Below are 12,388 nucleotides of genomic sequence, written 5' to 3' on the forward strand. Positions count from 1 at the left end.
ACTGTCAATCTTCAAAAGTGCGACCAAAAGTGAAATGCAAGTGTGTGCGTAAATTGTCCTTCCCTATTGACCTCACATTTTTTTTTATAGAAATTACTATGAATGAAAGTCTATTTCGCCTTCAAATAAAGGATGGATGGATGGTTTGTCTGGTATATAATAAAAGTCCTTCATAATAACTGATCTCTTTACTCAATACATCCTCAATATCCACATTAAATAAATTTACAAGCCTACTATATCTACTTCCGGGCGGCGAGCGCGGCCAGGTCGGCGATGCAGCGGTCCAGGGTCGCCTTCTCCTGGTCGGGGGTGATGGCCTGCAACACGGGAGTTTGTTACATCAGGTACATATTCAATAATACCTAGGACCAGTGGCATTAACAACAACTAATGAATTCTACGTGCTTGGCGTCCTTAGACGTGCTTGGCGTTCATAAATTACGTCATCTATTTTTGACGATTTTATTTATTTATTTATATTTAAGCACGCTAAAGCAAGTCCATAAAATTAACGCATACTAAGTTGCTATAGTTTCTAGATTTCTAATAGGCCCCGACGGCTATTCCTTTGTCTATTGTTAAGTAAAACAGCACGTGCTACTTACCTGCAAAAAAGGGTCTAAACTATTCTAATTTGGCACCTGAGCGCGGGCTAGCAGTCCAACGCCCAAAAAACCAGTGTAGGTGCGCTCTCCAATAACGCGCCTTTGTTACGCATCTCAATGACACATTTTAGACTGGTTCTGTAGCGTTCGACTCGCCGGCACTCGGTAACCGTAGTACCGAGTGCCGGCGAGTTGAACGGGCCACACACATCCTAACAAAATATTTATCCATTAGTTCATTTTGAATCTTATTGCAATTACCATAGGAGTTGTAATTCAATGACCTGGGTAAAGTGAACGAACGATTTTTTATGCAGGTGGTTGTGGCACGTGCGGTTTTACTTAACAATAGACAAAGGATTAGCCGTCGGGGCCAGTTAGAAATCTACAAACTATAACACATCGTTTTGACGTTCATACCTTGGTAACGTTGGACACGATCCAGTCAACCATGTGTTTCTGCGCCAGACGCCTCTCCACGTTGGACTTCTCCAGCTGGTAGTCCAGGCGGCGTTTCACCTGGAATATTTAATATTATGTTAGTTAAACTAGATGTCATATTCGAAAGGTGACCAAGGTGTCCAAGTCCAGAATAATGAGAATGGTCTTAGGAGACTGTCCATAATTTTGAAATTAATATCGAAAAATTAGTCTTTTACTGTGTTCCTATGAGATGGACTTCTTATATTATGCCTCAATGTAGTCCTGAGCGCACTGGTAAGCTTTATTCTTGGCGATGGTCACTTTTCGGTGAAGGGAAATCGTCAGGACACGGGACTAATTCCAATAAGGCATATGTAGTTTTCACTCTGGGTTGGAAGGTCAGATGGCAGTTGCTTCCGTAAAAACTAGAGCTTTTGCCAATTAGGGATTAGATGCTAAGCAGACCAGAGGCTCCATGAGTCGTGGCAAAAAGTTGGGGCAGCGCTAGGAAGATCATCATCATCATCTCGGCCATAAGACGTCCACTGCTGAACATAGGCCTCCCCCTTGGACCTCCATTCGTACCGGTTGGAAGCGACCCGCAACCAGCGTCTTCCGGCGGCCTTAACAATGGTCGTCCGTCCATCTTGTGGGTGGACGTCCTACGCTGCGCTTGCTGGTCCGTGGTCTCCACTTGAGCACTTTTGGACCCCATCGGCCATCTTCTCTACGCGCAATGTGGCCTGCCCATTGCCACTTCAGCTTGCTAATCCGGTGGGCTATGTCGGTGACTTTAGTTCATCGTTTACGGATCTCCTCATTTCTGATTCGATCACGCAGATATTTATCGCTAGGAAGATGATGATACTAATTATACGTACCTCAGAGTAGGCCTTCATGAGGCGCTCCCTGTAGGCGGCCTCGAGCTGCAGCAGCACATTCTCCTTCTTGGCCTGCACGAGCAGCTCCTGGCCCTCGGCGCGCCACTGGGCCTTCTTCTCCTCGGCGATGGCCTTCTCCAGGGACTCGATGGTCTGTGCGCGGCCCTCGTTCCAGCCTGACTCTATCGCCTGGAAAAATATTATTTATGGTGGTATTAATGATGCCTCATCCTCATTGTCCTAGGCCCTAGATCACGCGGCTGCGGTAGGCCTAAGAAGCGCTGACTGGACGTCGTGACAGTGGCCATGGAAGAGAACAATCTCACACCTGAGGATGCCGAAGACCGGGAAATGTGGAGAAGATTGAGCAGGAAAGCGGAGCCTGGCGCTAGGCCGGGAAAACGCTAGGTTGAAGAAGATGGTGGTTCTAATAGAAATACTCTAAAGTGATTGATTTTTGTTTATGATGTATGCAAACGAAAAGACAAATTGCCTGATGGTAAGCAATTAACGTTGCCCATTGACACCTGCAACACTAGAGGGGTGCAATTTTCTTGAAGATTTGATGGTCGTATCGTATCTCACACTTTGCAATAATACGTTTTGTGTTGGTTTTGTTATTAAATTACTATTTTTCCACAGTCTCTTCAGTCACCAATTTTTCATAAATTTCATGAACATTGTTACTATTAAACATATTCTATCATTATAGTTAAAGTAACTTACATCAACTTCCTTGTCCAAGTAAGCTCCAATAGAGGGTCCGAACTTCTTGGCAGCGACATAGACCATGACCAGCAGAGATAAACCACTGTAGTACTCGTGTTCCATGACATAGATCTCCTTGCTGCAGAGGTATGTGGCCAGGCCGACGCCGAAGGTGTAGGGGCCGGTCACGCCGGTCTTTGAGTGGAAGAACTGAAACCTGGAATGGTAGATTAGATTAGTGAGAGACAACCCTATGCGCGTATTATATCGACATCGCACTCGCACGACGTGCGAATCGGATGCAGTGCCATGCGCCTATGTACTTGGAGTTAATTTTTTGGGTCATATAGAAACGGATTTTCTCTATCATTGAGCCGGTGTCCCCAAGAATAAGGATAACTACAGTAGTAAGAACTTCATGCGCACACGAAAGGAAAATTAAAAAAGAAAAGTCAAGCAATATTGCCAATTAAAATTATACATAATTTCTAAACTTGGATATGGCATTATACTTTGGGGCATAGGTCAGCAAGCCATGTCTATTGAAGTACCGACTTGCCTTGCGACTGTTTAGAAAACTGAACATAAATACAGAAACTGATGATATTTACTACTTTTAGTTATTTAACTTCTACTTCGGGCCAGAGAATTTAAGGGTTAAGGTTCAAATAAAGAGCATAGATATTTTAGACTATTGAGCCGAGAATCAATACTAACCATTCCTCTGGGATGAAGCCAAGGCGCACCTTGCCGGGCTCGCCTCTCACAGGCCTGGGGAAGTTCTTCTCGTCGCGCACGCCGGAGACATCGGTGGCTGCGCTGCGGGCCACCAGCGCGGTGGATGCGGACTGTCGCGACGCCGCTGCAATTAGAAAAACATTATATTTCCTTTTTTAACTTTGTTTAGTCATTTTTAATAGGACTTGTATAATGAAAGTATTAAACAAACTATATCCAAATTGTTAACTTTTATAATGTCCACAGTAGACTCTGGATTTCCCGAACGTTTCTGATGTGTTAGGATTAACAGTACTTTATTTTGCTTTCAGTGCACCGATTTCTGCTAAACAATAATAGGTAAAATTAGTTTTTATAAAAGTTAGAAGATAATTATTTGAATAGAGTAAGTAAGAAGAGGTCTAGAAAAAACTTTATAAGCAAATTGTTTTAACGGGTCAAACTGAGAAACTCCTTTTTTTTGAAGAAGGTGAATAAAATAAAATGTATACTCTTGAGATACTTTTAACACAATGAATTAAAAGAAAAGGAAAGGGATAAGTTCGCCTTTGTACTAATGATGTGTTCATGTTTTATGTTTCTTTTTGTACAATAAAGTATTTTACTACTACTACTAATTAAAACGGAAAATAAATGAACTCACTACATTAACATGACTTCAATTGTTTTAGGGTTCCGTACCTCAAAAGGAAAAAACGGAACCCTTATAGGATCACTTGTGCGTCTGTCTGTCTGTCACAGCCTATTTTCTCCAAAACTACTGGACCAATTAAGTTAAAATTTGGTACACATATGTAAGATTGTGATCCAAAAACGGACATGTAACGTAAACAAATAGATTTTAAACATGGGGGCCACTTTACGGGGGTAAATGAGAAAATAATAAAGCTTTTCAAACTATATTGTGTTACATATCAAATGAAAGAGCTCAATGTGAGAATCTTAAATATATTTTTTGTATAATTTTAGAACAAACAGCTTATAAGTAATTCAAGAAAATAGTCAAAAATTGACCATCCCCCCCCTTTATTTCCTAAACTACTGGGCCTAAAATTTTTAAAAAATACATAAAACTGGTCTTTACCTATAGATGACAGAAAAAACCTATTAGAAATATGTAGTCAAGCATGAGTCGGGCAAATTCCTTAGTTTTTGATCCGACCCCTACAGGTTTTTAAAGGCAATTCACTCGCGCTTCACATATAAAAAATACATTGTTAAAATTAAGTAATATACGGAACCCTTGGAACGCGAGTACGACTCGCCCTTGGCTGGTTTTTTATTTATTAAAGCACTGACATTTTTTTTCGATTTTTTGCTTGTGACATCCGCTATCTCTACTAATATCATTTAAAAGCAAGGCAACTTTTTAATCTAGCAATGTTTAATTTAATTTATCAATTTCAAAGCTTTTCCTCTCAAATTTATGTGTGTATACTGTGGATTCTAATAATGGTTTAAATGGTTGTGATTAAATGAATTTATAATATATAAGGCAGTAAGAGATTTTTAAGCGTGTGTACGTTAATTTGTATGATGTTAAGTACAGTTGAAGGATACGTATGAGAATAAAATCCTTGGTTAAGCATATCAGTAAGGTTATAACCTATAGGTACATATTATAGTACTTAATTAAAGATGTCCAAAACATTTCCAACACAAGAATTATGCTAAAATGACGCATAATTAAGCGCAGTGACTTCAAAAACTTAAAAATATCAGTTGAAATTAGATTAAACAAGTAAAACCGATCGTCAATTGTCAAATCGGTGATTACATAAACGTCGTAACTTAGGGTTAAGGTTGAAATCATATTTTCTTTTTATTACAAGGCCTGTTCAGAAATATATAATTGAAATGTACATACCTGAACGCAAAGCTACGCGTGATAGCATATTTAATAGCGTATTTCTAAATTAATTTATAATTTTCGACAGTCCACCACGAAAATGTACTTTGCGCTAGTGTTGCGACTTCATCGACATATCAAGTAGGTAGACGAAAAAGACAAGTGACAGATCAAAAAAGTGTTAAGTATCGATAGACCTATGTTTGGATTAAAGTATCAATGTATCTTTTACCAATAATTTACTTTTGATCTGAGCTTTTCTTTCATTGAAACCTAAAAAAAGTATTAATTTTCTTCTATCTTCAGTATCGATTACTTTGATAATCGAATAGAAACGATTAATCGAGATAACATGAACTACGACATAATATATCCGAATTCGTTAGGGGGCGGTTGATTGTTTTTGATTTATTTTTATTTGGTATTTCGTATGATTTTATATCTGAAAATCTTATCAACACGTCTCATTGGAGAACTGGGAATTGAATGTGTTATATTCGCAATTCGCAACCCAGCGACCTACTTTCAATATTTTGTTTGTTGGTCATATTTTGCTTTTATTGATCTATTAGTTGGCTTATCAAACCGTATGTTCGCAATTCACTTTACGTGCGATTTTTTTATTTCAAACGCAAGATAGGCTTAGTCGCGGAAACTTCGAAGCATAAATTAACTTAGCATATCAGTGAAATGGCCAATGTTCAGTCTATTTGGAAAAAGATGGTTAGTTTAGTTTTTATGAAGTTTTAAGAATTAAGATTATAAATATTGACATCATTATCATTTCATTCATATGAACTGATGGGGTTAACAATCAATCTCGTCGATTCGTGTGTCTTCGATTCTGGATTTAAAAAGCTCTAGAAAACAAATTCTTACTAACTTCTTGTGGTTTGTTACTGTAAGGATAATAATTGCAAATAATATATGCTTAATCTCAATGTATTAAGAATTTAGGATGACCGTCATTATTATTATTACCGAAGATTAATTAAAATTTTATTATGATCTTAATTTGATTAAAGATACAGCATATTTGTTTTTTAAATAAAACAAACACAACATGCGTCAACTTTTGTTGTTTATTACGTTAAGTTAGGTTCAATTTGTTTAATTATATTTTATTTTATTAACGTCCAAGAATAATAATTAAAAGGACGATTACGAGACGAATGCTTGAATATCCTCTAACCGCCCAGAGAGCTATAAAAAGGTCAACTATTCCATTATAATTTAAACTTTGTGTTGTCGGAATAAAATTTCATTTTGCTTGGCAAGGTTTGGCGTATGGGCGGCTAGATATTGAGTAGTTTTTTTTTTAAATTTCTGAACGCAATCCATCAATGTCTTGCATCTAGTTTCTAAACGAAACTGTAACGTCAAGTTAATATTTGTTGACGAATTCTGATAAGGACAATTTGGATTATCTTGTTGCAATTTTCGAAATAAATGCAGAATATTTACCCCGAAAATGGGAATATTTACATCCTGCTGTAAACCTCAAGCGGCAGACGTCTTGACTCCAGATGCAGTAAGTTATCTGCGGTTACTTCGTACTTTCTAGACTTTGCGATCGATTGCAAAACATTTGTGGGCTCAATAACTTTGGCCTGGCTAAACATTCCAAAGAAGTTCCAAATACCTAACATTATTTCATTATATTCGTTTATCGGGTAATAGAATAAGTTTTTATATGATAGAATAAGGTTACAAACATTTATTTTTTGGAAAAATAACCAGTTTTTAAGAGTGTCACCATAAGTTGTTCGTCGTCATTCGGGCCTCTAATGAGTCATTAAGATTTATCATAATTGGATTATTATTATATTTGACAGGTTTCGCACTTTATTCCTCGACGGAGTAAGGAATATGTATATTTTTTAATATTTAGGTACTTTCTAAAATCATTTTGCGTGCCTGTTTCTGGTGGAATCCGTGTGAACACAATAATTATATTTTTATAATTTCTTTTGTACCACATTTTAAAGCGAAACAGATATGTTTGTATTTGAAAATTAACTTAGTCAAGGTTTATTATCTCTAATTTATAATATTATAATTTATAATAATATTATGTGTCAGTTGTAATTTTCATTTACTAGGATACCAGACGCCGGCAGCTGGTGGAAGCGGCCGAGAAGCGACGGCAGGAGGAGGCCTCCCGCGGAGTCAAGGACCCTGAGAGGGTGAAGCGCATGCAGCAGCGGTCCGAGGAGATGGAGAGACGAGAGGCTGAACTGGCTAAGGAGGGAGGATCCAACCTCAAGGTTTGTTAATTCCTATGTTACCTATTCATAAATCATAATCATAAATCATAAATTATTTATTTGCGTGAATAGGGTCAGATTACAGTTGTTATATATACATAAAGTTCCTCCTAATTCAACCGTCCACAAACAGCATGCAAATATTTGTTGTATTTCTTAAGCTAAGTATTTATTACATTATATACATTATGTACTACAATATATCATTGAAATAATCGTGAAGTGAATAAAACATTTTATTTAACAGCCACTCATGTAGGGTTTTCTTAAATTTATTCATTGGCAAGCATTTAATGTCAGATGGCAACTTATTAAATATTTCTACACACATAGCAGGGCAGTTTTTGTTAAAAATAGCAGTTTTTTTTTGCATTCCAACTACAAGTCGTTCACCATTTCTAGTATTTCTAGGGTATATGTCACTAGCTGTAATAAATAATTCAGGGTGTTGTTTAACAAATTTGGCTACTTCAAAAACATACAGGCAAGGAAATGGCAGGACTTTAAGCTTGAGAAACATCGGCCTACATGACTCGAGAGGGCTAATACCACAGATTGCACGAATACATTTTTTTTGGGATCGCAGTACTCTTATAATATCTATCCCATTACCCCAGACCGTGAGTCCATATCTGAGAATTGATTCGACATATCCGTAATAGGCAGCCATGGCAGTTCTGTGATCAGATGTTCTACGCAATCTATTAAGGACAAAAACAAATCTATTCAGTCTTGCGCATACAGTCTCAATATGTCCATTCCAGTTTAGCTTATTATCTAAATGTATTCCTAAAAATTTTACTATGTCACGTTCTTGTAATAAATGTCCATTGTAGCTTATAATTATAGATTGACTAGATTGATTAAAACGTAAATACGTTGTTTTTTCCATATTAACTTGGAGATTGTTTCCTTCAAGCCACTTTACTACACATTCTATTGCACTATTTATGTCAAATTCGTGATTTGCTTGAGTTTCTGATTGATTACTTGATACTATAATTGAAATGTCATCGGCGAATAAAATACATTTATGATGTGTGATGTCAGGAAGGTCGTTAACATATAATAGAAATAGCAGAGGCCCAAGGATGCTTCCCTGGGGCACTCCATATTTATTAGTAGAATATTCAGAAGTAAATACTTCTGTTACGTTCCTATTGTTTACTCTTTTTATTTCTACACATTGCGTTCTATCTTCTAAGTAAGATCTTATCCAATTTAAAGCCAGCCCTCTAATGCCGTAATGTTCCAGTTTTTTTAGAAGTAAGTTATGTGATACAAAGTCAAACGCCTTTGACATATCAAAGAATAAAGCTGTGGTTGGTACCTTATCATTACAATTAGTTACAATCTCACGAACCAGATTAAAAGCTGCAAGTGTGGTAGACTTATGTTTTTGGAAGCCATATTGATCGTTTGTTATAACATTAAATTTGTTAAGAAAGTTTATCAGTCTTTTGTACATAGCTTTCTCTAAAATCTTTGAAAAGATAGGTACAAGTGTGATAGGTCGGTAATTTTTAATGTCGTTTCTATTACCTTTTTTATACAATGGCTTTACGATTGACTTCTTTAAATTATCAGGAAATGTACCAGAAAGCAATGAAAAATTTATTAAATACGTTAGTACTGAGACAATTTGAAGTTTACATTTTTTTATTACCTTTGTTGCAATTCCATCATATCCCTCAGCATTAGTTTTATTTAACGAGGTGATAAGATTTAGAACCTCATATTCCTCCAATGGCATTAGGAAAATAGAGTTAGGAACTTTGTGGTTTTCCATCAATGTTACATAAGGTGTGTTGTTAAGTTTGTTTGTTGTTTCTATAAAATAGTTGTTAAAGATAGTTGCTATACTAGATGGATCCGTAATATTCAAACCATTATGCTCAATGCTTTCTATGTATTGATTGTTGATAGGTTTGCCTGTTTGATCTTTTATTACATCCCAGGATGCTTTGCAAATATTTTTGCTATTGATCACATATTTCCTGTTTGTAGTTTTTTGTGCATTTACTATACATTTTCTTAATAGTCGTGAATATGACATGTATTTATTTTTATTTTCAGTGGTCCTCTGTGTCATTCTAAGGTCTGTCATTTTAAGGATTAAAGAAAATGTGAATTAATAATATTATTGAATGTGTATGTTGGGGTTAACATTAATGTTTAATTAACTAATACTTCTGTATACTTAAATTAAAAATCGAATATAACCCACAGTCTTTTGTTCCATAGTTACTATAACTATGGAACATTGTCATGACATAGGAAGAAAGTATATGACGACCGGTCTGGCCTAGTGGGTAGTGACCCTGCCTGCGAAGCCGATGGTCCTGGGTTCGAATCCCAGTAAGGGCATTTATTTGTATGATGATACAGATATTTGTTCCTGAGTCATGGGTGTTTTCTATGTATTTTAAGTATTTGTATATTATATATATCGTTGTCTGAGTACCCACAACACAAGCCTTCTTGAGCTTACTGTGGGACTTAGTCAATCTGTGTAAGAATGTCCTATAAAAAAAAATATATATATAGCACATATATGTATGTGTGATTATAATATGGCAATCAAAATGGATAAAAAATAACTTAATGGTGCCACTATGTCCTATTTTTCACAATTATAAGTACATAGGATATAAAAAATCAACTGTTTCTATACATCATAAAATGTCACTATGTCCCTGGAATTTTCATTTACGTCAACATTTTCCTACAGTGGACGACAGGGTGAAATCCGGAGCCAGGCGGAAGTAGTCAGAGCAGTCAGCCCGATCCGCCCGCACCCATTTCCAAAGAAGAGAAATACCGATACAAGAACTAAGGGCCCGCTGTATGTTACATTATATCTCTCTGTGGACTAAAGATACGTGTGATGTTGCTAATTTATTTTTGTTATTAGTTTTACAGTGCTACTGATTTATTAAATGAATGTATTATACCAAATTTTGTTTTTCACGCTTAAATTAATAAGTTACACAAATAATTATTTTAAATTTTGATTTAAATTTACACTAAAATGCTATTGTATTTTAGTGATGGTGTTTACTTCATTGAATCTTGTATTATTTAGAAATGTATAGTTGATTTATAATTAATGAGAAAAGTAATTGTATATACTATGAATGAGTTTTAATTGACCGAAATATGTTTAAATTCAACAGGTGTCCAGTATTTTTTCTTACTAAAATAAAATATTAAATATATGTATTTTCATAAGAAATTTTACAGCAGAGTCTATGATATCAAACAATAATATTCGACTGATTTTGCCCATGCATAGCTTGTTTCCCTTACAAACCGCAGTCAGCACAAGTCTATCCTATTGGCCATTGAAATCTGCCGATTTAAGCATATTTGGACTTTATTACAAAAGGCATAAGGTCCACCGATCCACAGTTAACAGTGTGGGCCATGATATGTACTTTATTGCAAGAAAATAAGGGACTTACACAATTGGATCCATTTTCAATGGCACATCGATGCTGATTTACCGTCGGCAAGTTTCCAAAATTGTGAAAATTCACTTAGAAATTTTTCGGAAACTCCTTATAATTTTGCATAGGATCGTAATTTGCCTTTCCCAAAATGAAAGTTGGCTTTGTCTCCTGTAAAATTTTCCTGTAATTTCTGACAACTTTACCAACTTTTCGGAAATTTTACACATGACATTCACAGTTGTTACATTTAGCGTGCTAATAATGAGAAATTTGTGTAGTGTTAGCTATTCACGCCTGTTTGTAACGTGTGTTTTGAATGTAATTGTTTAGTGTGTTGTTATTTGTAAAGTAAGATTGTATTTAAATGTGCTATTAAATTATCTTTGTATATCTTTGTACACGAATGTATTTTTGTAACCAATCATACAACCATTATAATAAATGTTATATCACGAGTATAATATTCTAGTCTTATTAGATTTGTAAGATAGTTACCATTTACCAATTAGACAATTTCTTGTGGATTTATTCATTTAAACATAAAACGCAAAAACGCAAACTAACAAAAAGAGTGTCTAATGTCGGACATAATGCCTAAAGGCATTCTCTACCTGCCAACCATTGGGTCGAACAGAGACATATGGGTATGTTGGTGCTGGAACATTCAATCACCAAGCAAGTATACATGTAATTTAAACGTCCTTTTAAAATGAGAGCGTAACTACTATTGTATGGGAGCGGCTTTTTGGCAGCGGTTTCATGTGACTTTTAATCGTACAATTTAGGTTAGAAGCCTACTTCATTGAATGTCCAATTTCTATAATAGCCAGTAAAATGCACATATGTAATCGAGTTGGCATATGACAATAACGGGTTTTGGCTGGATAGGAAACTTACGCTCTTGGACAGAGATTTGGCAAATGCTGAGGACATTATCATTTAGTTCGGTGCCAGCTTTGGGACCTGACTTGGCTTTTATTTTGGTAGGCTTAATTTATATGTACCTATGAATAATAAGAGAGGAGTCTAACTCTTAAATAAATGATGATGATGATGAATAATAAATTTAAAATTACAGTGGAGTATGCGGTCACTTAATTAATCCTATATTTTAGGGTTCCGTACCCAAAGAGGGTAAAAACGGGACCCTAGTTATAACTAAGACTCCACTGTCCATCTGTCTATCACCAGGCTGTAAGTATCTCATGAATCGTGAACAGTTGAAATTTTCACAGATGATGTATTTCTTTTGCCGCTATAATAACAAATACTAAAAAGGACGGAACCCTCGGTACGGTTTTTCTTTATTAGGTACTTAATCTAGTTAAATGATTGGGAACAATGGGGACCGAGTGGCGGTCCCAGTAATTTTCTCGGGCGAATACTCGAACTCACGGCGATGTGTCTAAGACTGCCAGCGCTCGGTCGAGAGCACTGATTCACCAAAGTACTCGAGTATGAT

General features: G+C 36.0%; 2 protein-coding genes across 4 annotated transcripts in view; one reads left to right on the forward strand and one right to left on the reverse strand.

Moving 5' to 3' along the window:
• Positions 1-173: 173 nt before the first annotated feature.
• LOC134669455 (ATP synthase subunit b, mitochondrial) overlaps positions 174-12,388 on the reverse strand; it is a 98,394-nt gene continuing 86,179 nt past the window's right edge. Inside the window, exons 2-7 of one of the 2 annotated variants that reach the window (XM_063527041.1) lie at positions 5,226-5,300; positions 3,338-3,482; positions 2,639-2,837; positions 1,913-2,101; positions 1,029-1,127; positions 174-320 (exon numbers count right to left, since the gene is read on the reverse strand). In XM_063527041.1, coding sequence (XP_063383111.1) covers positions 243-320; positions 1,029-1,127; positions 1,913-2,101; positions 2,639-2,837; positions 3,338-3,482; positions 5,226-5,253 — 738 coding nt within the window. In that variant the 5' untranslated portion in view covers positions 5,254-5,300 and the 3' untranslated portion in view covers positions 174-242. Of the gene's footprint in view, positions 321-1,028; positions 1,128-1,912; positions 2,102-2,638; positions 2,838-3,337; positions 3,483-5,225; positions 5,352-12,388 lie in introns of those variants that run through there. The other variant, XM_063527034.1, reaches the window with a different exon arrangement.
• On the forward strand, positions 5,770-11,366 carry LOC134669516 (small VCP/p97-interacting protein). Of its 2 annotated transcripts, none has more exons than XM_063527118.1 (3): positions 5,770-5,930; positions 7,310-7,474; positions 10,206-11,366. In XM_063527118.1, the coding sequence occupies exons 1-3, from the start codon at positions 5,898-5,900 to the stop codon at positions 10,218-10,220; spliced, it is 213 nt and encodes a 70-aa protein (XP_063383188.1). In that variant the 5' UTR covers positions 5,770-5,897; the 3' UTR covers positions 10,221-11,366. The 2 variants fall into 2 exon arrangements, with proteins under 2 accessions (XP_063383188.1, XP_063383179.1); XM_063527109.1 differs by lacking the exon at positions 5,770-5,930 and adding an exon at positions 6,584-6,738.

This window comes from Cydia fagiglandana, chromosome 1 (genome assembly GCF_963556715.1).
Source record: "Cydia fagiglandana chromosome 1, ilCydFagi1.1, whole genome shotgun sequence".
In the NCBI taxonomy this organism is placed as follows: Eukaryota; Metazoa; Arthropoda; class Insecta; order Lepidoptera; family Tortricidae; genus Cydia; species Cydia fagiglandana.

Bases quoted from the DNA above. Each gene is read 5' to 3' on its own strand.
- LOC134669516 (XM_063527109.1), top strand. From the start codon at position 6,679: ATGGGAATATTTACATCCTGCTGTAAACCTCAAGCGGCAGACGTCTTG. The intron at 6,739-7,309 runs GTAAGTTATCTG...TTCATTTACTAG, and splicing joins ACGTCTTGACTCCAGATGCA to GATACCAGACGCCGGCAGCT.